This window comes from Mobula birostris, chromosome 3 (genome assembly GCF_030028105.1).
Source record: "Mobula birostris isolate sMobBir1 chromosome 3, sMobBir1.hap1, whole genome shotgun sequence".
Taxonomy (NCBI): domain Eukaryota; kingdom Metazoa; phylum Chordata; class Chondrichthyes; order Myliobatiformes; family Myliobatidae; genus Mobula; species Mobula birostris.
Genome location: NC_092372.1, coordinates 58154168 through 58182146, shown reverse-complemented (window position 1 = coordinate 58182146; position 27979 = coordinate 58154168). Strand labels below are relative to the sequence as shown.

The following is a 27979-nucleotide window of genomic DNA, read 5'->3' as shown; positions in this document are numbered from 1 at the left end:
TGTTTCTCATGATAAACACTCACAAAGGGCTTTATTGCTATAGTAGGTTTATTTTTGGAGTAGCATCTGCACCTGCACTCTGACAGAAAGCCATGGACCAGGTGCGACAAGGCTGCCCAGGATCTCAGTGTTACCTTAATGACATCATTGTTACCGGTAACAATGACAAGGAGCAACCTGAAACTCTCAAGACAGTGTTAAAAAGATTACGAGAGTATGGGCTCGGAGCACAATGCAACAAGTGTGAATTCTTTAAACTAAGCATCACTTACTGCGGTCACAGCATCGACGCACATGGACTGCACAAGTGTTCTGAGAAAATTCAAGCAGTGGTGGATGTCCCAAGGCCAAAGGGCATGTTATAGTTGTGGTCCTTTTTAGATTTTTCAATTTCTTTAATAGTCCTTGCCAAACTTGGCTACTGTGCTCCAGTCCTCGAACTCATTACGACAGATCGGGAAGTGCGAGGTGATTTTCCAAAAGGCAAAGAAAATGGTGATGGCAGGCATTTTACTCACACTTTATGATCTACATCATCCAGCGAAGCTTGCCTGTGATGCCTCATTTATTCGTATAGGTGCAATCATGTCATATGTTATGAATGATGGAAGTGAATGCTCCATAGACGTTGCATCACGTTCCCTTACCGCTGCAGATAAAAATTACACACACATTGACAGAGAAGCCTTGGGATGTAATACATTTCAACCAGTACATGTGTGGGAAGGAATTTACTCATAATTGATCATCAACTACTAGTGTCCATTTTCAATCCACTAACAGCAGCAGCTCGAATGCAGAGATGGGCTCTGTTTCTTGGAGGATACATTAACAAGATCGAATTCAACTAATCATAGAAATACTGATAGATTGTCCCATTTACCCTTGGAAAAGGAAATACCTGAAAAATTACAAAAGGGGCCATTCCTCTTGACATAGTCTTCCCGAAGTAAATTGGAAGTGTCCCTACAATGGCAGAAATGATTGAAAAGGAAACCAGAAATGACCACACATAGTCTCAGGTCCACATGGTAACACAAAATGACTAGGATATGCAGCATAAGCTCTAGTTCACCCGTTTTTACCAGCACCAGGATGAACTTGCCCTTGATGGTGGTTGCGTTATGTGGGGATTGAGAGATGTACCATCCAAGCTGAGAGCTAAAATGTTGGAGGAGCTACATGTACATGTCAGTCATCTAGGCGTGGTCAGAATGAAAGGATTGGCTCAGAGCTTGGTCTGGTGTCCTGGGATAGATCAGCAGATCGAGCATCACACCATGCACTGTCCTGGATGCCAACATTTCCAGAAAAAAGATGTCTAGAGCAGTCAGAACCATTTCCTGCAGTCCCATGGAGACCCAAAACCTGATATTGTTTCACTGCCACAAGTTTTACCTACCAGGCTGGGTAAACCCCTTGTCAGTTAAGATATTATTCCACAAGGGTAAAAAATCCTCTTCAGCGATTAAATCTTTAGGCTTGAATGGGACAATTTAATATTTACTATGCTGCAATGTCTATATAGTAGTCGTATTATATAGTATTATATATATAAAAGTTCAAAGTTCAAAGTAGATTTATTATCAAAGTATGTTTCAGCCTGTACCTGAGCTTTCCAAATTTGCCTGACCTCAGGTCTTTCCTCACTCTTAGCTTGGTGGATGGACCTCAACTCTGCCTCTACTTTGCCTCGCACCCTCTTTCTTCGACCCTCAACTCTGCTTTGCCTCCGCTTGCCTCTCCAGTGATTGTGGTGATTGGTTACCAGAAATATTATCAGAAGAAATATTATCAATAAATTATTTAGTTGTATTTTTTGTTTTGTTTGCCATTGATAAGTAGTCGATGGGCTTCACCAGTGCCATCTTAAACTGGAATATACATGTATATAAGTTGAGGTGCATTCTATATTGAGATTGATTTTATAGGTAAACAAGGAGGAGTGTAGTCTGTTCATTTGAGTAATATTGTAAATATATTGTTTGATTTACCATTCTTTGTTGTTTACATAATTCATTACTATTTATATGTAAAAGTACATGAATGGCATACGTCATCATGCCACCAGGTCAGGAGTGCACACCTCAGTTAAAGTAAAAATGAGGTTGGATATGTTATTTCTGGCTCTGTATATTTATTTTGATTAGATTTATATTCTGGTGTTACAAAATATAACATAATCTGACATCTGTCTCCCCCACACCCCTGTCTCTAATCCCTAACCTGACTCCTAACTCCACTTTCTGTCCTCAAGACCATCCCTACGAGCTAACAAAAACAACTGTCCAGGTTATGTTCTCAATGGAGAGTGCAGCTTGGTTCCAACTTCGCAGCAATAAATAATTGACTACTCGATTAAATAGAAAGTTCAAAGTTCAAAGTCATTTATTATCAAATTAAGTATGTATTATACAACCTTGAGATTCATCTCCTTACAGGCAGCCATAAAACAAGAAACCCAAAAGAGCCTATTAAAAAAAATCTGACAAATACCTAATGTGCAGAGAGAGAGATAAAAAGCAAACCATACAAACAATAAAAGCAAGCAAGTAGCATTTAGAACAAAAGTGGGTCCTCAGACACGAAATCCAGAGCAGCCAGAGCTGGCCCATATCCACAGCCTCAGAACAACAAGCTGACTTGGTGAAATAATTGACGACTGTCAATTACACTGAGTGTGGTTGGGAGGCTGGTTGATGAGAATCTGAGAGACACTCAGTTACAGGGAATTAAGTGGGGGAATTGGGATTGGGATTATTGGGTTTGCCCGGAGAGCAGCATTGATTTGATGGACCGAATGTCTGCTTCCTATGTCTTAAGGAAATCTGAAAAATATAAAATTAGGTGGGATGTGAAATGGGCTACCAAATATTTGTAACTGCAGCAAAATTTAAATGAACACCAAGGTATGTCTCCAGTACATTCTTGGTTATATTGCTTGCTGGCATAAATGACACATTTCATTGTATATTTCGATGTACATGTAATAAATAAGTGTATCAGAATCGGAACTTGAAGTGCAAAACCAACTGGCTTGGGCACAAAATTTGATTTCTTGGCTTACTACTGACATCTGCTGGCCCATCTGTGACTTACAGATTCATACAAACTACATCAAATCTGCAGGTATTCTTCCTCATTTTCTTGCTTCAAGAAATCAAGGAGGTTGAAGAATATTAATAATAATGCAATGCTCTAGAAATTCAATAGTACCAGCAGTGTGGAGTTTGTCTGAGGACCCTGGTAGTGCATGAGGACTCAAGAGTTCAACAGAATAGGAAACAGAAACAAGGGAAGGCCATTCTGTCCCTTTCTCTTGGAATACTATTCATTATGATTGTGGTTAATCTTCCTCGGTTCTACTTTTCTATACTAATCACATATTCAGACTTAGGGTAGCTTCTATCCCACAGTTACAATATGATGGAACTTATATAACAAGATGGATTCTTGACCTCTCAATCTATCTTATAATTACCTTGCATTTTCTTGTCTGATTGCACTCCTGAGACAGCTCAGGATGGAGTGGAAGCTGGAAGTTTGAGAACCTGGAGCTGATTCACTGTCCAACCAGATCATGAGTCTGTGCCACCACTCTATTGATGGCCTCTGTTCCCAGCTCAGGATACCCATTGCCAATCAATGCTTAATGAACTAAGTTTTAAAAACGTTAACACCAGACTTTATGAGGAAAAATACCGATTCCTCATTTTATTCTGCATAGCCTGGTTTGAATAGGGTCACAGAGTCATAGAGCACTATAGCACAGAAACGGGCCCTTTGGCCCATCTAGCCCATGTTGAACTGTTGTTCTGCTGAGTCTCATATGGAGGGCCATGGTCCTGAACCAGGACCATGGCCCTCCATATACTTTTCACTCACGTACTTATCCAAATTTCTCTTAAATGTTGCAATTGGATCCGTAGCCACCACTTCCACTGGAAGCTCGTTCCACACTCGCACCACCCTCTGAGTGAAGAAGTTCTCCCGCAGGTTCCCCTTAAGTATTTCACCTTTCACCCTTAACCTATGACTTGTCATTCTAGGTATCACTCAACTTCAGTGAAAAAAATCCTTTTTGCATTTACCCTATCTATACTTTTGGGTGGCGCCATGCAGATACATCTCTACCAAAGGAGATGTCAGGCGCTGCTTCCCTCCACTAGCTTGCAGGTCACCCTTGGGCAAGATTTGGCTCCTGCTTAGCCCAGCGGATCAGAGTCATGTGAAGCCATGGGAGCAGGTGGTGGGTAGTCATATGAGCAGCTGGTGCATATCCTGATTATTCGACCATTGACACCAGGCAGACAATCTCTGAAGAGTATTTATAACGGTTTGGGTCACCTGTAAAGGAACCGCCCAGAAGAAGGCAATGGGAAACCACTTCTGTAGGAAAATTTGCCACGAACAATCACAATCACCATGATCGCCTACGTCATATGACATGGCACATAATGATGATGATACCCTTTGTAATTTTTATACCTCTTTCTAATCTCCCTCATTGTCCTACGCTTGAGGGTCCTAACCTGCTACTCAAGTCCTCAAGTCCTGGCAACATCTTTTTAAAAAAAAGTTTCTGTGCTCTTTCAGTCTTATTGATAACTTTCTGAATGTGAAATGTTGCTCCGTTCTTCTGGATTCCTCTTTTGGTTGCCATCTCCATCTAACCTGTCAAATCCCTTTATCAGTTAATCAGCATCAGACAAAGCCTCAACCTTCTTAATGCTTGGAAGTTTATGCAACCAGTTCTCCTAATGATGCCCTTTGTGCCTGCTACAATCTGGAATATTTGCCCTTTCATGCTAAACACAGCCTTAAGTGCAATAATGGATTTGTGAAAGGAAAATCATGTCTGACAAATCTCATAGAATTTTTTGAGGATGTAACTAGTAGAGTGAATAGGGGAGAATCAGTGGATGTGGTATATTTGGATTTTCAGAAGGCTTTTGACAAGGTCCCACACAGGAGATTAGTGTGCAAACTTAAAGCACACGGTATTGGGGGTAAGGTATTGGTGTGGGTGGAGAGTTGGTTAGCAGACAGGAAGCAAAGAGTGGGAATAAACGGGACCTTTTCAGAATGGCAGGCGGTGACTAGCGGGTTACCGCAAGGCTCAGTGCTGGGACCCCAGTTGTTTACAATATATATTAATGACTTGGATGAGGGAATTAAATGCAGCATCTCCAAGTTTGCGGATGACACGAAGCTGGGTGGCAGTGTTAGCTGTGAGGAGGATGCTAAGAGGATGCAGGGTGACTTGGATAGGTTGGGTGAGTGGGCAAATTCATGGCAGATGCAATTTAATGTGGATAAATGTGAAGTTATCCACTTTGGTGGCAAAAATAGGAAAACAGATTATTATCTGAATGGTGGCCGATTAGGAAAAGGGGAGGTGCAACGAGACCTGGGTGTCATTATACACTAGTCATTGAAAGTGGGCATGCAGGTACAGCAGGCAGTGAAAAAGGCGAATGGTATGCTGGCATTTATAGCGAGAGGATTCGAGTACAGGAGCAGTGAGGTACTACTGCAGTTGTACAAGGCCTTGGTGAGACCACACCTGGAGTATCGTGTGCAGTTTTGGTCCCCTAATCTGAGGAAAGACATCCTTGCCATAGAGGGAGTACAAAGAAGGTTCACCAGATTGATTCCTGGGATGGCAGGACTTTCATATGAAGAAAGACTGGATGAACTGGGCTTGTACTCGTTGGAATTTAGAAGATTGAGGGGGGATCTGATTGAAACGTATAAAATCCTAAAGGGATTGGACAGGCTAGATGCAGGAAGATTGTTCCCGATGTTGGGGAAGTCCAGAACGAGGGGTCACAGTTTGAGGATAGAGGGGAAGCCTTTTAGGACTGAGATTAGGAAAAACTTCTTCACACAGAGAGTGGTGAATCTGTGGAAATCTCTGCCACAGGAAACAGTTGAGGCCAGTTCATTGGCTATATTTAAGAGGGAGTTAGATATGGCCCTTGTGGCTACAGGGGTCAGGGAGTATGGAGGGAAGGCTGGGGCGGTGTTCTGAGTTGGATGATCAGCCATGATCATAATAAATGGCGGTGCAGGCTCGAAGGGCCGAATGGCCTACTCCTGCACCTATTTTCTATGTTTTCTATAACGTACTCTAGATAGAATCTAACTAAGAGTGTACGATGCAGTATCATTCTCTTACTGTTATCTAGCCCCCCTCCAATAAAAACCGATATTTCTTTCATTTTAATAGGTTCTATTGAATTACAGTTATCTCACTATTAATAAAATATTCTAATTTGTCTCTCTTGTTCTTAGAGTTGACGATATTGAATTTATTTGCATTGATTTCCATCTTCATGATTTTGGCCACCTAATCCTTCCATGAGTCATTGTAACATTCTTATCCCATTTGTACAACTGACCTTCTACCAAACTCTTCCAACTGAGATTCCTATAAAGGTGTATAAAATCCTGAGAGGCAACTATATGTACAACTATTGACAGCTCTATAAGGTGAAGGTTGCCATCCTGTCTTCCGCAATGAGCAATTCTTTTACTCCATCTCTCTTATCAGAATCTCTCTTATCAGAAAACTTTCACATGATTGTTTCAATTAAAAAATTCCTGTAAGCTTGTATCAATTGTGAATCTGCTTGGACTGCATCCAAAAGCTGATACACCCACCTTTCATTGAAAAATCCAACTAGATTAGTTGAATATGAGTAATCCCTTACAAATCCATGCTGAATCACACTGATAAGTCCACACTTGCCTAAGTGTTCATTCAGTCAACCCTTGATGATAAATTCCAGCAACATCCCTATTTCTGATGTCACGTGACAGGTTTATATTTACTTGTTTTTAACTTTCTTAACTAAAGGAGCAGTATTTGAAACTAGCTGAAAGGAACATTTCTTGATTCTTGAGCGCTGGCAATTTATAATGAATGCATCTCCAGTTTTGTTTATTACTCTGCGTCCAAATCAATCAAATCTTCAAGATGTGGCAAGCTTACATCCTTTAACTGGTAAAAATCTTGCAGACATCACTCCCTGTGAGCTTCTGAGCATCAGTTAGAATGGTTCGCACTAGTGATGAGGGCAGGGATGGAGGTTTGCTGAGGAAATAACTTGATGGAAAGAGGGTTCACAATAGTCCCTTGCTGATTTCGGTTCCAAAGCTGACAAATGGAGAGCATTAGCTGGCCAGTCTGTCAGCCTTGTAGGTTCCAGCTGGTGCAGACTGTGCTGACTTTCGCTGAGATGTCCAGAGTTCCACAAACTGCCCCCTATAGCTGAGCAAAGCGTTAACGCGCTTGCTGCCTTGTACAGCTGGGGCAAGACCAAGGTATTGATTGTGGAGTTCAGGAAGGGGAGGTGAGGAGAACATGCACCCCAGTTTTCATTGAGGGGTTAGAGTTGGAAAGAGTGAGTAGCTTTATGTTCCTTGGCATCAGTGTCTTGGAGGATGTATCCTGGGTCCAACACACCGATGCAATCTTGAAGAAATCGTGCCATTGGCTGTACTTTGTTACAAATTTCAGGAGATTTGGTATATCACCAAAGACGCTTGCAAATTTCTATAAATGTATGGTGGAGAGCATTCTGGTTAATTGCACAACCAGCTGTTATGGATGTCCAGTACATAAGATTGCAAGAGGCTCCAGAGAGTAGACAGTAGACAATAGACAACAGGTGCAGGGGGAGGCCATTCGGCCCTTTGAGCCAGCACCGCAATTCACTGTGATCATGGCTGATCATCCACAATCAGTACCCCACCACCAGGAGACTCTATTTGTCCACACCAGTAGACTCAGCCGCTCCACTCCACCACAGACATGACCCTCCCCACCACTGAAGACATCTTCAAGAGGTGATGGACGTCTCAAGAAGAGGCATCTATCATAAAGGACTTTCACCATCCAGACATTGCCCTTTTTTTATATTACTGCATTCGGGGAAGGGGGAGATTATGGAGGTGAAGCCCTACATCCAACAATTCAGAAACAGCTTCTTTCCCTCTGCCTTCAAATTTCTGAATGGTCCAAGAACCTATGAACATTGTTACATCATTATTCTTTTATTTTGCACGATTTGTTTACGTTTGCAATTGATAGTAATTTTTGCTGGTGTACTGCTACTGTAAAAGAATAGATTTCACATCACATAAGACAGTGATAATAGACCTGATCCTATTCCGATTCTTTAGGCACCCAAGACTCGGTTTCCATCAGCTTGATAGGACGGAGGGACCACATGCCCACTTACAGGGTTTCACACCCTGTTTGTACCTGATGATAGAAGTGAAAACTAACTCCAAAGTGAACAGGTTTTTCTCACATTAATCTGGGTCATCGAGACTTCACTGCTCCACAGCATCTGATTTTATGCTCTATAATCTAAACTCAGCCCACTCTCTTTTCATGAGGCCTTGCTGTGGCAGAGACCTGTATGTTTGTGCCACTCCTGCCTGGAGTCAGAGCGAGGCCTCCTGCGGATCAACCGGGTCAGTCACTTTAACATTTCCAACCCCTCCTTGACGTGATCAAAAATGAGTGAATCTGAAATGTTACCTTAATATTATTATTGCTAGCAAAATGCTTAGTCCAGAGATGCATCTCCTGTTTAATCAACATTGCTGAAATTTTAATTTCAAGAAGAATCTTCGGTGCCTCATGAAGTCCATTAATTTCTTCAGCTGCTGCTTTTTTTTAAGAGGGTCTCTTTAACTTGCTGACAGTGTTTCAAGTGTTCTACCAGCAGATCATCATTCCCCACAGATGATGCTCGTACTAGCCCTGTTATATTCTCCACTGCAGATTGTTCCCATGACTTAAATGATTTTACCAGGAATGGGTATTAACCTGAATCCCTCCCTGCTGTCTGGCATGTACCTTGTAATTTACTGATGTTAGTAGATATTGTACGACCACCCCCCCCCACCAAACCTTCAGCATTAATTTCATTCGATTGAAACACTCAATCCGTTAAAAGGCGAGTCCCTTGCGAAGGCCGTGAATGGAGCTGCAGGTAAACCTGAGGTGTGCACACCCACACAGCAGTCGAATTGTTCCCTACATCAATCCAAAACGGCCCTGGTGCCAAACCCTACAGACCTATGCCAATCAGTAAAGGGAATGGACTGACAGGTACGGGATTAATGGGCTGAGTGGTCTCCTGTGCCACAAAACCCACATTTGGGGTCTAACAATTCTGATAACATGTGAAGACACAAACGAGCATTTTAAAAAACAGCTAGTCCTCCTTTAGCACTGGTCTTGTCAGTAGTTACAAATTATTAAGGTCCTTTGGTATTCTATCACTGAGTTGCACAAGGCTGGCACTGAACTAAATTCAGGATTCATCTTATAAAGTTACCCTCAACTTATAGGTAAGATCAGCTCTTGTCTTTCTGGTTGGATTTATTTATTAAATCTTTTTCAATCACCATTCAAACAGGACAGATCAAGGTGCATCAAGACAAGCAGAGCAGGGTTACCCATACTGCAGGATAGGTGCTACAAGTGACCAAAGGTGGTTGTTCATATACCTTGCTGGAACACGCAACTAACAAATTGCAAAGAACGACTGATCTTTTTTAACACATTTAATAGTGCACTTGATGGTTATAACTGTACAGACATACAAAGATATAAACACGTTCTAGCTTCTTTATGCCTTAGCTTTGACAAAGTAAAATATTTACAATATTTTAGAAAGGTACAAAAAGTATAATTGAGGTATAAATACATGAATATTTAAATAATTAATAACATGCGTTATCCCTATTTGGCAATATGCAGCTAGACATGTGTATGTGTTTACAATACAATGGTATATACAGTGACTTCAAAATCTACATACAAATACCAAAGGAATTCTGGTAACAAAACAGAGAGATAAGCTAGCATTGTAAAGTGAAGGGACAACACTGATAGATTACTAATAAAATTGATTTCATTGTCACAAATTTCACTAAATGCTCTTTACATAACACTGAATGGTAAATATTTTAAACAATATTAGATAAATCCTTCTTTTAAATTCTGCTCACTTAGGGCTCCAGCACCCAGATAATAAAAAAGGGTTATTGAATTCCCAATGGCAGCAAATGCATTAACTACATTCCATTTAAAGCCTCAAACAAACATCAATGTTACAGTAAAACCTGTAAGAAAGGCTACTTTCTATTTGAGGACCACTTGGCACCTCACACCCTGTGATTGCTAACAAACTTTTATGATTGTCAGGTGACGATAGAAAACCGAAATTAAAACAAAAATAAAAGCAATAAAAGGTTATAGATTATCATTAACATGTCTGGATTACTTGTCAATAGTTGGAGATCTTCTGTTGCTTTCTATTTCCAATATTATCTAATACCATGGATATTAAATCTTTGATGGGAATTGTAGAGTGATACGAAATGTAATGAAAACTAAGTAAATATACATCATAATATTATTTGGAGGTCCACAACTCAGTTGTAATAATGTGGCACCACACACGTATGCCTGGGAATAGTTTTAAGATAGACATATGAAAAAGCCATACAGTCCAAGGAAAACATATTCATCACATACACAATCAAAACACAATATTATTTTGTATTACTGCATGGGCCCTGTAAACGCAGAACGTCTTAACAGTAACATTGGCAGAGTTGTGTCTGAAATTCAAATATCTCCCTTCTTCAAGGTTTGGAGGTTGCTTTAAGAATGGGGCCTCTGGGTCATTGCATTAGGTGGGGATTCACGAACATAAGCCAGACTTCTCTTGAAAGTGGTGTCTTGTGGATCCCAGCCAAGATCCTAGACTGGAAGGCCAAAAATAAATCCAGTAACTTTCATCTATTTCATCTCAGGACACCAGAAGCACCCCTGAAATGGTTGTGATTGAACTCCTGACTAAAGCTTGCTGGCCCATTAGACTGAAACATGTATCTTGGGATTGAAACAGTTAGCACTTGCCAGTTCTCTTTCCTGGCAGGTCACTATCAGGGTTTCTACCATAATCAGTAACCTTCATGGATATGCTGTTCCTTGTTCTATATATAATAAATACTGGAAACACTTAGAGAGTCAGGAAAACATCTGCGGAAAAAGAAACAATGTTTCCAATAATGACCTTTCATCAAAGCAAGGAAAACATAGAGATAAAACAAACACAGAAATGGGGGAGGTAAGGAAAGAACTGAGTGATAAAGTAGAAGGCAGGAGATTTCCTGAACACTTTCTTCAGATTTGTATTTTCTGTGATAATTTGTTTCATATTTTTTCTTTGAAATCGAATAAAAATCAGATTTCTGAAAAAAAGGTCTCCATCATTTTCCATGATAGAATTTTAACAATCTCAAGTGTTCTGCTCCAAATCAAAACCACTGTAATGGCATTCTTTAAAACATAAATATCTTCCTATCAACACACATAAAACTTTTATGTGTGTTGCTTGAATTTCCAGCATCTGCAGAATTCCTGTTGTTTGCGTTTTTAAATATCTTCCTATCACTGGCAGCCAGTTGGGAAGAGTCTGCCAAGCCTAACCTTGAATTAGCATCAATGAATGTTGCTCAGGATAGCAATCGTGGTGCAGAGACTATCATTGTCAATATTTTCTCCTGACAACATGAAACTAAGTGGGATGGGTTGAAGATGTTCGAGGAGGTTGCAAGTTAGCACCTTAAGCCAAGATATTGCACACCTTGGTTTTCAGAGTCAATTTTCAGCAGAAGGTGATGTTGGGATATTGAAATCTGCTGCAAAAGGGGATGTAGGGTGAAAAAGGGTGGCACCCTACTCAAGAACTATTTTAGTTTATCTAACATTATCACAATGTAAAACAGAAAGAACTGACTAAAATACATGCAGCAGGCTCCCAGTAAAGATCCAGGATGTTCTCTTTCATGACAATTCCTGGTATTGTTTTTAAAAGATACATCATTTAATACTCCATGGCAACAACTTCAGAACATTGCCTTCACCTTGAAGCAACATGCCTTTTATTAAAAACGTGGCCTAGTTTGTTTTTGGTATGCTAAAATGTAGACCTGTCACTGCTTTTAAAATTGCTTCTATCCCTCGAAGTTTTCAAGACTACATGAAGATCTTGAATCATGGGTACGAAAAAAAATGAGGTATTGTTCATCAAAAGAATCCCCCCTTCCAACTTTAAAGACATAACTAGTGTCTTAGCTGTACAATCAAAGATTTATTGGGTTTAAGATTGTTCTCCAAGGAAACCTATTCAAATACTAGGCAGGGAAGACTCTCAGATGTAGAAATTAGTATGACTCTAGCGTGAGGGGGAGAAAGAAACAAAGTTCCAACGGAGAGAAGTGGCCTTAAAGTGGTCCTCATTGTCTTTTGCATAAGTTACGATATTGAAACCTTAAATTCCACCGGACCCTCAATTGATGGGTGTCATTCTGCCATGCAAATTATGTTCCAAGCAAGAAGTGTACCAGACACCACTCTTTACACAATCTCCCACATTTCAATTGCTTAGAAACATCCTCAATCACACACGCCTCCAGGTGCACCATGCTAGCTAGATAACTGAACCAAGTAAGCGAAACAGAAAAGCACAACTCTGAAAAATACAACAATGATTCATAAACAAGGAAGTTATGGAGAATAATAGAAAAAAAATCACAAGTATGCACCAGGGCTTGATTTACATTACACAAAATGCTTGATGCTTCATAGAAGCAATTGTGGCCACTAAACAAGGAAATGCAATGCAACTTTGCACTTCATTTTTATCTAAAGACCATTATTCCAACTGTATTCCAGTAAAGGTCTATATCTCAGCCCTCATGAATGAATTAAGCAGCTTTTTAAAGTACATCATTACAGTCAAAATTAAGAATTCTTTAAAAAATAAAATCATCTATTCAAGGTCTGATTCATGCAGACCTCTCATAAACGTATAATGCAGGTCCACCAGTTTCCTTTCAAACATTATTCTTTGAAGCACCGTGCTTCAGAGTTAACAGGCTAGTTTATTGGAAGGTGTCCCCTAATGCTTGGTTTCTTGACTGCCGGAGCCGTGAATAATAAAAGAGTCCCGTATTCTAACAACTTCCGCTGCGCACAAGTGTCCAAAAACTTTATTGTACCATTCTGGCATCCTTCCCCTAAAAGGAAAGAGAGAACATGGATTTAAAATTTACCACAGCCATTTAAAAATCTAAACAACATGTTTGACCATAACAAATTACATTGCTTAGAAAGAAGCCTGAAGACAATATCAGTGTCCTTTCACTGTGGCTCAAGACAGCCAGACTGATGGCAGGGTTCTTAAATGCTGAGGGTCACATGTACCTCCTTGGAGGGTTCAGCATGGGAGTAGCTCTTAACTTCTCCTATCTCAATTGCCCAAATGCTGGTGGCAATGGAAACCAGTGCCACTGCCTTGGGTGGATGCTGCAAGACATGATTTTGTTCTTACACTGGGCAGACATGCTTTGGCAATGCAGATCACCAAACTAGTAAAGTTTATGTAGAAGAAGGCACCCCCATCACCCAGGTCATGACTCGTTCTCACTGCTACCATCTGGAAGGCAGTACAGAAGCCAGAAGGCACACACTCAATGATTCAGGAACAGCTTCATATCTCTGCCATTAGATTTCTGGATGAACAATGAACCCATGAACACTACCACATTACATTTTTTAAATTTCTATTTTTGCACTACTTATTTAACTATTTCACATATATATATATACATACATACACACACACACACACACACACACACACACACACATACTTAAATGTAATTCACGGTCTTTCTATTATCATGTATTCCCCTGTACTGCTGCCACATAACAAACAAATTTCACCACAAATCCCAGTGATATTAAACCTGACACTGGTTCTGATTCAGATCGGCTATCCGAATAATGAAGTAATTAGTAATGAAGTGAGGTGAGGGCCTCTGTCGGTCAGAGCTGTCCGTGGACATTGCGTTTTAGCTGTCTAGATATGCGAACCTGGGCAGTGCGATATGGAGAGTGAGTTGCTGCCCATGTGGCAAGCTCCCCCTCTCTATGCAACTGATGAACCAAAAGGAATGGTAGAGACTGATACAGTTTGGTACCAGCAGCATCACAGGAGTTGCCAGTCAGCATTGAACTCAATATAGGGCTGCCTTAGCAACTCCAGCTCTGGAGTTTACTCCCAAAGCCTCCCCCATAAGTAGGTACATGAGAAGTTTGAGATCAGAGTTTTCCTTCTAGATGAGCTGCCAACCATGACTGACAAGCCCCATCTGCCTAAGGTAACTGGTCTTAAAGCACCAATAACCCGCATTTGCCCCTTCTCCTGTCAGCAGAAATGGTTCTGCTGGGCTCAGTAGTTAAGCCACATGTGAAGGCGAGGAGCTGGACTTGGTTCTCATTGGCTACTTGAGGTGCACGTATTGGGAGCATTTAATAGGCAGTGGGAGCTTGTTCCCATTACCACCTCTGGGATGGTAATTACAACCTTAGTAACACACCATGGGAATCTCTACTTTGTGGATAGTCCAATAACTTCCCATTAGAGCGTCTTGAAAACTGTCGCTGTTGTTGCATAAAGTTTAGTACTCGAATAAAATTGCTTTCTGGACTAAATAGACAATAAATCTGGGACATTACAATTTGTATATTTGAATAATTTTGCATTCACATATGTCACCAATCAAACATCTTAACACTTGGGTCACATATACTAAACGTCTTGATGGATTCACCAAAGCACCAAAGCAGGCTAACGTTAGAAATACACCATCACATTACTAGACAGAACTCTGAAAAAAGACCATGTTAATACCTTGTGTCTATCCTGCACAAGTAGGTGAGCTTAGACTTCCCTGACCCGCAGGGCTCTATTAGATATCGTGAGGTAAGGGCATTAGCTCGGACTCCGCCAACCACTGGTGTTCCATTGTGCTCTACCGACGTGGCCACCAGTGCACAGCTGCCCCTAGGCAAATTTGTCTTCCAGGTCCTGCAAAAAACAATTGAATAGGTTCAAATGCATATTCTTCAATAACAATGCAAAGGCCGTAAGATATAGAGGCTGAATTAGTCCATTCAGCCATTTGTCTGCTCTGCCTTTCAATCTTGGCTGATTTTATTTAACCCCATTCTCCTGCCTTCTCCCTGTAGCCCTTAACCCTTTACCAATCAACAACTTGCCCACTTCTGCTTAAAATACACCCAATGCCTTGGCCTCCACAGCTCTCTGTGGCAATGGATTCCGCAGATTCACCATCCTCTCACTGAAGCAATTTCTCTTCATCCTGGTGTTAAAGGTCACCCCTCTATTCTATGGGATGACCCTTTAATTCTAGACTCTTCTAAATCGATAGATTCTAGGCTCTTATACTAAGGGAAATATTGCCTCTCTATCCAGGCCTTCTAGTACCTGGTAGGTTTTAATGAGATCCCCCCTCATCCTTCCGAACTCCATTGAGTGTAGGCCTGGAGACATCAAATGTGCCTCACTGATCAAACCTTTCATTCCTGAGATCTTTCCTGTGAACCTGCCCTGAACCCTCTCTAGGGCCAGAACATCCTTTCTCAGCTATGGGGCCCAAAATTGCTCACAATACTTCAAATTAGTAAATGGGAAAAACAAATATTCAGGGAACTGTAATTTTACAAGCTATTCCTCCTCTCCCCCTACCCCCACCCCCACATTTCATTTTCACTCCTGAAAGAAATAACTCGCTCAAAAGCACACCACTGAGTTACATATTCTTCAGGTGAGCTCTGGGAGGTGATCCAGTCGTGTGCAGCAGAACAATTTATCCACTTTTTGGCCTTTCATTCAGTATTATTTCCTGGGCTAGGGAATGTGGAGACAGAGTCCAATTGAAGTGGACCTATTACTATCTGTCCCTAAGCCACAGCTGCTAGTCATTAGCTAACTCAGACACTTCAAAGATCGGGGATGGTAGTTTCCTGTTTTGTATGGGTGAAGCTTTTTAATCAATACTTTCGGTGCAAGACCACACTGGCTTATCTAATTCCACTTTGCTCCCTACAGATGATAGCTAGAGGAGTACGGAAATATTTACCTTATGAGCACGTAGTCTCGGGTTGGGTGTGGGGCCATGCTGCTTTGCACGTAGTGATAGATATCTGTTTGACTATTCAAATTTTCAATGACCTTCGAACTAAGTAGGTCATCATCCCAGAGATGGCGGTCACGCAGTATCCGCCAGAGAACATCTTCCGGGGCAACAGGAACTTCAACAGAAGCCTTCCATAGTTTCAGAGGCGGGCCATCACAAACCTGGTCAAAGAAAATTACATTGAAATCATTTGGTTCTTCACCACTGAAGATGGCGTGACAGTTGCTTAATATTTTATTTAGAGGGAAAGTGTAGAATAGGCCCTTTGTGCCACACTGCCAGCATCCCCTATTTAACCTCACCTAATCATGGGACAATTTATAATAACCAATTAACCTACTAACCGGTATGTCATGGACTGTGGGAGGAACCATAACACCCGGAGGAAATTCAAGCATTCCACGGAGAGGATGTACTAACTCCTTACGGAAGACGCCAGGACTGAATTCCAAACTCCTACGGCCTGAAGTGATAACTGCGTCATGCTGACCTCTATGCTACTGTGGCGCCCCAGTGATGTGTTTATGTTTAGACATGGTTACTAAGCATAACTTCACTGAAGTTCAATGGAAACCAGCAAAATTCCCACGGACAGCAGGAGGAAGATGGCTGATGGCCAGGAATCCCCCACTTCCAGGAATTTCCCTCTATGTCAGCTGCAAGAGGGTTGGGCCAATGCCGGGACTCTGTTAATTGGCAGTCCTATTTCTACACATTACTGGGCGCCTCATGATAGTTGTGAATATATCAAGGATCAAATATACACCACTAGTAAGGATGATTTGGCCCCACTGGTGTAAAAAAAGTGTGATTAGTTATACAGGTTTTGCCACTTAAGGCTGACCACTGACAATAGATGGCCGTTGCTAAAGTAGACTGGGAGACAGCAGTCTAAGTTTCCACAGGAGACAAGCACCAAGGTTGGTCCCAATTGGTACTTGTAGCCATCAATTCTATGAGACTGGCAACTACTTTGCCATCGATGTACAAATAGCAGTGGGGATCAGTATTGAAGCTGGGGTAATACTGCTACTTGCACTTTGGGATTTTTGCATGTGAACTTGTGGATCCATCTTCCATTCCTAGGTAGGTATGGATAATTTACCTCCAGAATGTATTTACATTTCCAGCAATCTCTTCACTTTTACTATCTTTTACCTCATTTTGTTAGATGGGCTGTATATACATGCACTGGCATGATTTACTGCTGAAGGTGACTGTAAACAATGGGAAGTACCTTTTTGTAGGCTAGCTCTGCTGACTCTGACGTTGAACAATTGACCCAGCCTTTAAACTTGTCCTTGGCTTCCTTCAGCAGAGAATGCATGTGATTCTGTAGATGAGCCCGGTAGTCAGACGATTCACCATTGCTGGTTTGGCCCAGCTGCTCCAACGTGACTGGCTGCAAATCCTGCTCCATGTAAGAGTTACGGCACTGGCTCATCATTTCCTCTGGAATCTAGGGAATAAAATATTGCCAAGATATTATACATCTAACAAATATATTTTCTCCTGTATTGTTTCCCTTTCAATTTGGTCATTAGTATTTACCTGTAAGCCTGCAGTGTTTACAATAATACAGCCTTTTATCAGAGCAGAAATAAACTTGTCATAGTCCAAAACTATAATTTCATTTGTCCATTACATTGTGTTTAAACTCATCATCTTCAGAAGGAAGAATTTGAATTTAAACACAATATAATGGAGAAATGAAAACCAAAGACAATGGTATTTAACTGAATAAATACAATGCCTTTCTAATATCTGATATGGTGAAATATTTCAGTCTTGTTGATTCCTAATAAATGATGTTTCATATGGGACCTCACTGACACCTAGAGGCCCATGACAGATCTTGGAAAAACCTCTTTGTACAGGTATGCCATGGAGAAATGAATGGGGGTGTGGGGAGGTGGGGAAGAGGCCCTTTTTCTTAGCGTGTGGCATGCATAAAGTGAGATTGCACCTACTGCAGCCCTTTTCCCAGTCTCATCAGGGGAAGATCTCTGCGGGGAGGGGGACTGCAAACAAACTCAATAGCTTCTTTGCCAGCAGCTCCTTTCCAATGTACTACTGCTCCTCTGGATGGAGAACGCCGAACGAAGAACAAATCAGGTGCAGAAAATCATTCTGGATTGACTCTGCCAAACAGGCTGCATTTCAGCATCTTCGTTTGTGGTCCATTTGCATCCAAACTCAGTTCCATTGTCTTCAGTGGAGTTCGATTTCAGATTTCTTAAAACTCCATTCCGCTGAAGACAGCACTGCTATAGTGCACTTTCAACAGTACTGATCCAGGCCCTTTTACAATAATGGTGAACTCCAGGTCTCTCGATCAACTTTGTCATTACTCTTATACTTCATTTGTCCACCTGCACTGCACTTTCACGGTAACATCTAGCATCCTCTTTTTTTCCCTTTGTACTATCTCAATGTATGGAATGATCTGTCTGGCTAGCATGCAAACAAAGGCTTTTCATTACATCTCAGTGAAATCCTACCCTTGAGATAAACAATTAGTTTAAAATAAACCAATTGCTAAATTACCAATTTGCCACCTACCAGCTTGTACTCCTTCCCCTCCCCCCACCTTCACCTTATTTTGACTTCTACCCTCTTCCAAACCAGTCCTGATGAAGGGCCTCGGCCCAAAATGTCAATCGTTTATTCCTCTCCATAGATGCTGTCTGACCTGCTGAGTTTCTCCATCGTTTTGTGTGTGTAACAGTAAGTTACCAATCACCAATTTCAAGGCTGTCTGAGATAAACACAAACACAAGCACACCTTGAAAAGTTTCTTGCATTCGGCGATCATGTGGGCTAGACCCTGCGTAGCAGCCAGGTTTTCGTTCAGGTCCTTCTGGTCGGGCTTGCCCAGGCTTTGTTTCCGCTGGATCACTCTAGGTTCAAAGGGGACAAGTATCTCATTAATATGTAACGACCTGTGAACAAAAGCACAGACACCTAGGTGCCAGCACAGGTATTTGTAGGACTGGACAAAAGAATCATTAAACAGCAGCAAACCTTGTAAACTTGCATAAGGATCACCGAACAGGGCACTTGATTTATGGCACAAAGTTACTCACATGGGAGTAAAAATTCTTACACTTGAGTAACCCTGCAGCAATTTGTCTTTGCTTTAGTGGCCATCCTGAAATGGGACGTCTCAGTTTAAATTAGTTAGCAGACTGCATGCCAAGGTCAAGCTCTCTTTTTAAATTACTGTCTCAGAGGATCGAGGAGTGTGGGGACAGTGCTTAAACTGTCACTTTGGGATAGTTCCTTATCAGTCTCACTCACTGATGAATGACAACTTTACACAATAGGCCCACACAACAAATAATTAGGAAGGTCATCGTGAAGGAGGCAATTTCACATCGGCACTGTTTTGGTTTGGGAGTCTGGCAGTAGTTTCGTGTTGTTTATATAGATGAAAAATGAAGGGGTGAATTTTTCCCAGTGGTGCTGGTTTTCTGAGTTTTGTTGAAGTTACTGTCACAGCTGGGCAAGCCCCTGCAAACCCTGTGCAAGGATTCCTTACCTTCTTCCCCACCCTCCTTGTGTTACTGATTTCAGGTGGTCTCTGTGCACATGTGTAGGTGTCAATATATCATGTTTGCTGTTGTGTGCTGGGGCAGCAGGCTGAGGGTAGCAGACACCAACAGAATCAATAATCTCATTCGTAAGGCCAGTGATGTTGTGAGGATGGAACTGGACTCTCTCACGGTGGTGTCTGAAAAGGGGATGCTGTCTAAGTTGCATGCCATCTTGGTCAATGTCTCCCATCCACTACATAATGTACTGGGTGGGCACAGGAGTACATTCAGCCAGAGACTCATTCCACCAAGATGCAGCAAAGAGCGTCATAGGAAGTCATTCCTGCCTGTGGCCAACAAACTTTACAACTTCTCCCTTGGAGGGTCAGACACCCTGAGCCAATAAGCTGGTCCTGGACTTATTTCATAAGTTACTGGCATAATTTACGTATTACTATTTAACTATTTATGGTTCTATTACTATTTATTATTTATGGTGCAACCGTAATGAAAACCAATTTCCCCTGGGATCAATAAAGTATGACTATGACTATGACTATAACCAGGCTTGCCAACCTACTTCTACTTCTATTCTTACATTTTTCATCCAAGAAATAAACTTTTACCCAACTGGATAAAATCAAGATCCATCCCAATGACCTCCTTGTTTCTAATGTCTATACAATTGACCATCCTTTGTGCAACTAAACCCTCCACCTAATTCAAACTCTGTGTATACCAGTGCATATCCTCGCCAGGTTACAAATGACAATTTCTGTACAGCCCATACATATGACCAAGCATTTGACAGTCTAATGGGATGGACTTGCTGGTTGCTGTGGGCCTGATTTATCCTGTGTGGGAACTCAGTTCCTGGCAATAACTAAATGATTCAGTTAAGCATCTTTGTTTAAACACACGTCGATCTTGGTTGGCCAAAATCAATTTAAACACATTGCCATGAGACCACATTATCAACTTGCCAAGTGTTCGGCTTATGAACAGGTAAAGGATTCTGTTGCTCCCTGTACTGGGTAATTATCTGTGGATCTGTCTGCCAGACAGCATACACGTGTTAGCAATCTCCCCATAAATTTGTGAACGTACTTCACTATGTTAATGTCTAAAAGTCTGCAAAAAATATAATATTAAAAGAAAACAAAGACAACCTCTACAGCTATCAAGAAATCAGTACCTTGGGGAGGAGTTTTCTCTCTTGAGAGTGTTCAGATGGAAGAGCGAAGGGGCCAGGCACACTGCGAGATTTGTAGGTGTCATCTGGTTTTCCTCGACAACAGCTGCGACATCACTGAGGAAATAAAGGAGGGTCTGCAGAGCCTCTCGGTTCTCGTCAGGCAGCAGCATGATGCCAGCCTGGATCGCCTGCAGACGTTGATCCTTCGGGACATCTGCAGCACAAAATACACGCTTTCAAAGGCAATGTCCGCTTTTCAAACTGGAGGGAGTTCAAGTGTGACTGCAAGAAAAGGCTTGCACTATATGGAACACTCTGCTGTGCTGTTTCAAAGTGCTTCATGAACAGTAACAACCGTTAATGCCCAGAATTACTAGTAAGCACAAAGAGCTGCTCCAAGCTACTGACTGAGCTGTACCAAACATTTTAAGATGTAACATTATTTAATGTCATTTCTTGCATACAAGTAGAATGGAGAATGAAATTCTGGATCCAATGCAGCACAAAAAACACAAAAGATATAAAACACAATAATAATAATTTAAAAAGACACAATAAATATAAAAACATAAGTTACCTACAGAAAGACCATTATATGAAATACCCAACCACATTAGCAGTGAAACCTTTACCAGGGCGTTACATATACATATATTGATTTAATGCCCATAAAGTGACGCCAGGCACAGGAATGTGATAGACGGGAAATAGTAAAGTAGTAGTGCAAAAGAAAGGCTGGTGGATAGAAATTAAGATGAAAATGGATACAGAAAAATATAGAGATACAAACGTGACGTGTTGGAGAAGGTGCGGCTCCAAGGAGGCAAATCATTTTCATACTTTTTGGGATTGCCCTAAATTAAGTATATATTGGGAAAGTATTCATAGAACATTAGTTAAGGTACTCAGGTTCCAGATACCTCTGAACTTTGAGACGCTCTATTTGGGGCATGTGTTGTTTCTTGAACAGAAGGAAGATATAAAGTTGCTGCAGGCCCTCTTAGCGGCAAGTAAGAAATCAATCACTAGAAAGTGGCTAAATCCAATACCACCTACATTAGAAGATTGGCACAAAATTATCTTGGAAATATTTAAAATGGAAAAGTTGACTTACTCCCTGAGAAGTCAAAAAGAAAAATTTTATCAAATCTGGAATAAATGGATTGAATATATAACCCCAATGCGAGCAGACTTTAGATGACTCTCCTAATGATTTATACTGCTCTTCTCATCAACACAGTAATATTGCTAATGTAAGCACCCCTAGTCTAAATGTTTACTGTTTTTGATTTCTTTTGGAAAATAGAGAATTAATACAAGTAAAGGAAAAGATTTGGGAAAGGGATAAAAAAATGATAAAATTAAGTAAATAAGAACATAGGGATTGGATAATTATGTCTGGGGGCAGGAGCAAGCATGAACAAGTTAGGATATAAACACCTACAATGGTTGTTACATAGGCTTACATACAACATTTTGGACCAGAAGAAATGGTCCAGAAGAGATATATGGAAACTATTGTTACTATGAACTTATTACTTAACAACTAATACCATTACTTAGCCTAATAGATTAGAATTACCACTGTACAGCATCATCTATTTAAGTGTCTAATTTCCTTTTATATCATCTCAATGTGTACTTAAGAATGTATAAATAATAATAGTTTTATACATATAAAAAAATGGAAAAGGTTATAAGTGTGGAAAAAGTACATGATACTTGTGAATTCCTTATCCAAATAAAAATAAAATTTAAAAAAAAAGAAAATGGATACAGATGATTTCTTCTCATACCACTTGCAATTTAAGTGGTAAGCTTCCACAACAATAACCATTAATGTACCCCAAACTTGTCCCAAGTACAGTGGCTTAAAGTGGGAAAAAATTTGATGCCTGCTCCATTCTAATGAATTCACGTCAGCTAGACCACTGAAAAGAGCAGGCAAAACAAATGGCTTTTAAACCTTCAGGCCAGAGATTCAGGCAATAAATGCTGCCCCTGTTCTGGGTCCTGACTTGACAACTGAGAGGAGCAAGGGAATATTGGAAGAGGAGATAAGAAGTTTTTCTAGAAATTAAGTCCACTTCTTAACTCAAGTCACAACAGTGCACATAACAAACCTAGGCCTAAATTCAGTTTAATTGATTGATCCTGAAAGGAATGAGTCAGCTTCCTTTCTTTGGCCTGAAGTGCATCGCTAGTTGATGTTTTTATTATAAGGCTGAAGGTGATGAAACACGTAATGACTGAAGGGCCTATATAGGGTTATTTTGTTTGCCTAGTGCATTGCGCAAAACTGAAAGTACATGTAAGCTGCTTCAGAAAGAAGGTTTTAACAAAATCCTTCTGTGGGCACACACGTCACTATAAAAATATACACTGTCCTCAAAATACACATCATTTTCAAAATATCCATCACCTCAAAATAAAAAAAACCGTCAACATATTTACTCAAAATAAAAAGGAAGTCTGTGTGCATAACATAGTGTAGCGGTTAGCACAATGCTTTACAGTGCCAGCTGTAAGATCGGGGCTCAATTCTGTAAGGAGTTTGTACATTCTCCCCATGACCACATGTATTTCCTCCATGTGCTGCAGTTTCCTCCAACAGCCCAAAGACACATGGATTGTGGTCATGCCATGTTGGCGCCCGAAACATGGCTACACTTGCCAGCCCCCAGTACAATCCCAGAACTTTATAATTAAATGGTTTACAAAATCACAGTTTCCAAAAACTCAAGGGTGCTGCCTCATATACAGGGGCCTGTTAGACTAAACTCATTAAATCATAATGTGATATTATTAACATTTGGCAAACTTTTGGTAATTTCATAAATACCGGTATAACTTTTATTTTAAATTTCGTGGTTCAAAAGTAGAAAAATGGCAAAGCAGATTGTAATTAATTGTGTCATTTGTTACTGGTTGATGACACAATTGTGGTGAAGATGAAGCATGGTCTCTTCACTTCTCCAAAGAAAACAGCTACAATGACAGATAGTGGTCCCAGACTTCCGCCAGACACAGGCGTAGCTTGCAAGGTCATGAGGAGGTCCTGTGATTTAAAGGTTAGGTCTGCACCTGGGCACCTTCCGTCAATGCTGCCTGCAAATATTGTCAAAAACAGGCGTAGTAAGAATGGGGCAGGGGGTGGTAGGGAGTAGTGGGTTGGAAAGAATGTATTCTCCTCCACCTCATGAAGTCGTCTTTTATCTTGCTCCATGAACAAGTAAATACCATAAAAGCACTACACGAGAGATAAATATTTTTCAGAGATCCTGGCTGTCTATTGCACACAATATTCCAAGGAAAGAACATGCTGTCAAACAATAACATTGGGAAACATAAGCCATTATGCTGAACGGCTTGAAAGGAGGGAGCTTATGAGAAGACCTATAGACACTTGGAGCAAATGTCCTTACAATATTAATGTCTCTGCGTCCTGGCAAAAAATCCACCGAAGGTCATCGACCAGAGACAAACATAGTCGGGAGCACTCAGATCTGACAGTTTCTGCCAGGCTGCAAAATTTTATTTGTTACTTACACTGGTAGATTTGAAGAAAGGTTTCTGAAAGTTTGCTGGTCATCAGTGGCTCTGGCAGGTCTCTGAAGTACTGTTTAAGCATATCTGCCACATCATAGGCAGACTGACCTTCATAGTTTACACCATCTGTGCAAGTCTCATTCATCTGTCGCAAGGCTTGGATTCGTGACTTTACTCCAGACTTCCGGAATAACCCAACCTGTTTATTAAAAGCGTGGAAGAAAATCTTGTAAAGGTTGGTCTTCATCAACATCAGGTAAATAGTCTGTCAGGGGTTTGTACGTTCTCCTTGTGACTTTGTGGGTTTCCTCCCACATGCCCCACAAAATGTACGATGAGGGTTAGTAATTTGTGCCAATGCTATGTTTGTGCTGGAAGCATAGCGACTATTTTGGTTGCTGATGCAAATGATGCATTTCGCTGTATGTTTCGATGTTTTGATATACATGTGATATATAAAGCTAATGTTTTCTATAACCATTAGAAGTCTAACACTACTACTTTATCATTCTCAAATATACTTTAAAGTCCACAGCATAAGGTACCATCTAATTAAAGAGAACAACAAACTATTTTTTAGTTTGGAAAGGCAACAGGTAGATAAAATGTGAGACTTAAGGGATGTTGGTGTTCATTAACTGGGGCATAAAGGACAGGGAAATTTTGGTACAAATTTTATTAAACTTTGGTTAGGCTGCTGCAGAATATTGTTAGTGATGCTGCTCATCACACCTTAGAAAGGGTATGATTCTACTGGAGAGGGTGTAGAGGATGTTGCCTGGGGTGGAGCATCTCAGTTACGAGGAAGAATGGATAAAGTGAACTGGTTTTCTATGGAGTAGTAGAGGCTGACTAGGGAATCTGATAGCAGAATACAAAATTATGAGAGGCATGGATAAGGTATAGGGTAAGAAACTTCTCCCCATGGCAGAGGGGTTTAAAACCAGAGGGCATAGATATAAGGAGAAGAGTAAGGGGATTGGAGGAAGATATTTGATGCAGAGGATGGCTGAAGCCTGGAACACACTACCTGAGTGGGCGGTGGAGCCAGGTACTTTAACGATGTTTAAGAAGCCCCTGAATCACCAAGACTTAGTGGGCCATGGGCAAGTACCGTTCAGGTGGATGAGTAAAAAGTCATAGAGATGTACAATGCGGAAACAGGCCCTTCGGCCCATTGAGTCTGCCCTACAATTGACCAGCCATTTACACTCATACTACACTACTCTCTCCACATTTCATCATTCCTCCTAGATTCTATCACACATCAGCAGCAATTCGTAATGTCCAATTGACCTACTAAACTACATGTGCTTAGGATATGCGAAGAAACTGGAGCACCTAGAGAAAACCCACACAGAGTAACAGAAATTAGGTACTATCTGGTCAGAAGGGACGAGGTGGTCCAAAGAACCTCTTTCTGTGCTGTGTGACTGGCATCAAGAAATCAGCTTTTTATCGGAATTGATTGAAAGGTCAGTGAACTTACAAGATGATTGGTTAAATGTCAACACGTCACACTAATGTAATCTTCGTAGTAAGACACTGACCTGGTCGAGGCAATGGTTACGGAGGTAACGCATGGCTTGCTGAATACTCTGAGGAAGTGGGTGTCCTGAGCGCTGAACATTCACCAGCAGCGGAACTCCGAAAACATTCCGGTCCTTGTAGTCTGGAACCTTGATCCTCTTCATAAACTTGGGCACAGCCCTGGAAAACAACACACGTGAAACAGTCTGATTACCAACGCCTCTCACAAATTCAAAGCATCACTGATGGGGAAGAGAGTTTTAATTACTGAAACAACATCTTCAACAGAACTATACCACCAGCCCAGCACTGTTCCAAGTACCAATCTTTGCTCCAGAATGATTTAATCTTTCCTGTATCAAAAATCAACCAATACCTAATCTAAAAGAAGTACCATTTAATATAGCATTATCTGAATTTTCTGGAAGGAAGCTAAAAATTTCTGCCATATACAAGAGGCTTTCTTAAATTAACTTCTGCCCCTCAATTGTAAACTGTAACTTGTGATACTAGATTCTCCAACTAGTAGAAATAGTTTCTCGCTAATCACATTATCAATTCCTCATAAGCATTAGTCAAACCACTCCCTGAACTTATGAAGTCTACCACTTTGTGTAATCAATAGACAATTTACTTCTCAGAATTCTAATGTAAAACTGGTGACTCATAGGCTATACTCTTTCCAAAGCCAGTATCTCATTCTTAAGATGCAGACAGTTCTCTAAGCATCTTTGTACTTTTTCCTCTTGCTGACTACTTTTAACGATCTCTTCATATTGACCAAACTCATTTGATCACCAGTGCTACTACTTTTCACTAGTTAGTTAGAAAACAGGTCCATCCTAATCTTGTTAAATTACATTGAAATCTATCTTCCACAGTTTTGCTTATTTACAAAACCCATAAACAACTTCTGTAATTTAATGCTTCCATTTACACTGTGACATATCTTTACATCATCAGCCAAATTGTTTATATTGCTTTCTGGCCGATATTCAGTTAATTGGGCCATCGGTTAATCGAGGCAGCCGTTTATTTATGACAGCTCTTAAAAAGCTCTTCTAGTTGGCAAGAAATAAGCAGTATGACAATTCAGAACCATTTTGTTCACTGTGGTTTCAAGCATTCAGGCTTGGGGATGCCAGAAAGGGCTGAGAGCAAAAATGAAACCATTTCACTATTTTAACAAGTTAAGAACTATGAAGAATTTGAAGGTGTTGACAATTATCTTGAATATTACAATGAAAATGAAGATCTGGAAGAAGAAATCGTCAACAGCATTATATGAAGGCAGTCCATTATCTGCACTAGGTGTCTGCGCTGATTTTGTTCATTGCGTACGCTGGATGAATTCCTCCATTGATAAATATTAGGAACGAATACACAATTTTATAGTAGCATTGATAGTGTTTTAATTTGTTCTATATTTCTTTTAAATACATAATTTGTTACTCAGTTTGTCTTTTTATACCTTTAAAACTATTTCCATGAAACTTTGCTAATTGGAGCAGCCATTTAATTGGGCCAAAATGTACTGGTCCTGATTTGTCCCAATTAAACAGAATCCATTGTAGTTAAAATGGTGAATATTTATAGGCCCAACACAAATCCCTAAAGGATGGCAATAGTCATATTCTCTCAATTAGATTATTAATATTATTATTCCCGATCTGCTTGTGCTGCTTTAGCCAATGTCCTAACCAGATCAATAACTGAGGTTTCAAACTTTAGTGTTCTTAATGAGGGAATTTCAAACATCTTCTGTAAATCCGTAAAGTGACATCCACTGATATTCTCTAAATATTCATTCAATCTGTTTTTTGAGAAACTGAAACATCAAACAAGCAGAAAGGCCGGGTGACCACACCACCTCTGTGTCCTGTAATCAACAATAGCACTGAGCCTTGGGCAAAAAGAATAAGTGATCTTTGTTTGATTTGTATCCAAGGCAAAACGAAACTCAATATCCCACCGCCCTCAATGATGCTGCTTTGCGAAACCCTATGCGGAATGGCTAAGCTGACAATGTATGTTTTGTGTAACCAGAGCTTGGTTTCTTTCAGTC

At 40.6% G+C, this 27979-nt stretch overlaps 1 protein-coding gene across 10 annotated transcripts in view; it reads right to left on the bottom strand.

Annotated features, from left to right (window-relative positions):
* Positions 1-9599: 9599 nt before the first annotated feature.
* The window catches only part of dlc1 (DLC1 Rho GTPase activating protein), a 515219-nt gene continuing 496839 nt past the window's right edge, over positions 9600-27979 (bottom strand). For all 10 annotated transcript variants that reach the window (XM_072252658.1, XM_072252661.1, XM_072252657.1 and 7 more), the window contains 8 exons: positions 25935-26094; positions 24385-24583; positions 20836-21049; positions 18890-19004; positions 17342-17563; positions 16048-16265; positions 14796-14972; positions 9600-13116 (listed from right to left, as the gene is read on the bottom strand). In XM_072252658.1, coding sequence (XP_072108759.1) covers positions 12999-13116; positions 14796-14972; positions 16048-16265; positions 17342-17563; positions 18890-19004; positions 20836-21049; positions 24385-24583; positions 25935-26094 — 1423 coding nt within the window. In that variant the 3' untranslated portion in view covers positions 9600-12998. The remainder of the gene's footprint in view (positions 13117-14795; positions 14973-16047; positions 16266-17341; positions 17564-18889; positions 19005-20835; positions 21050-24384; positions 24584-25934; positions 26095-27979) is intronic.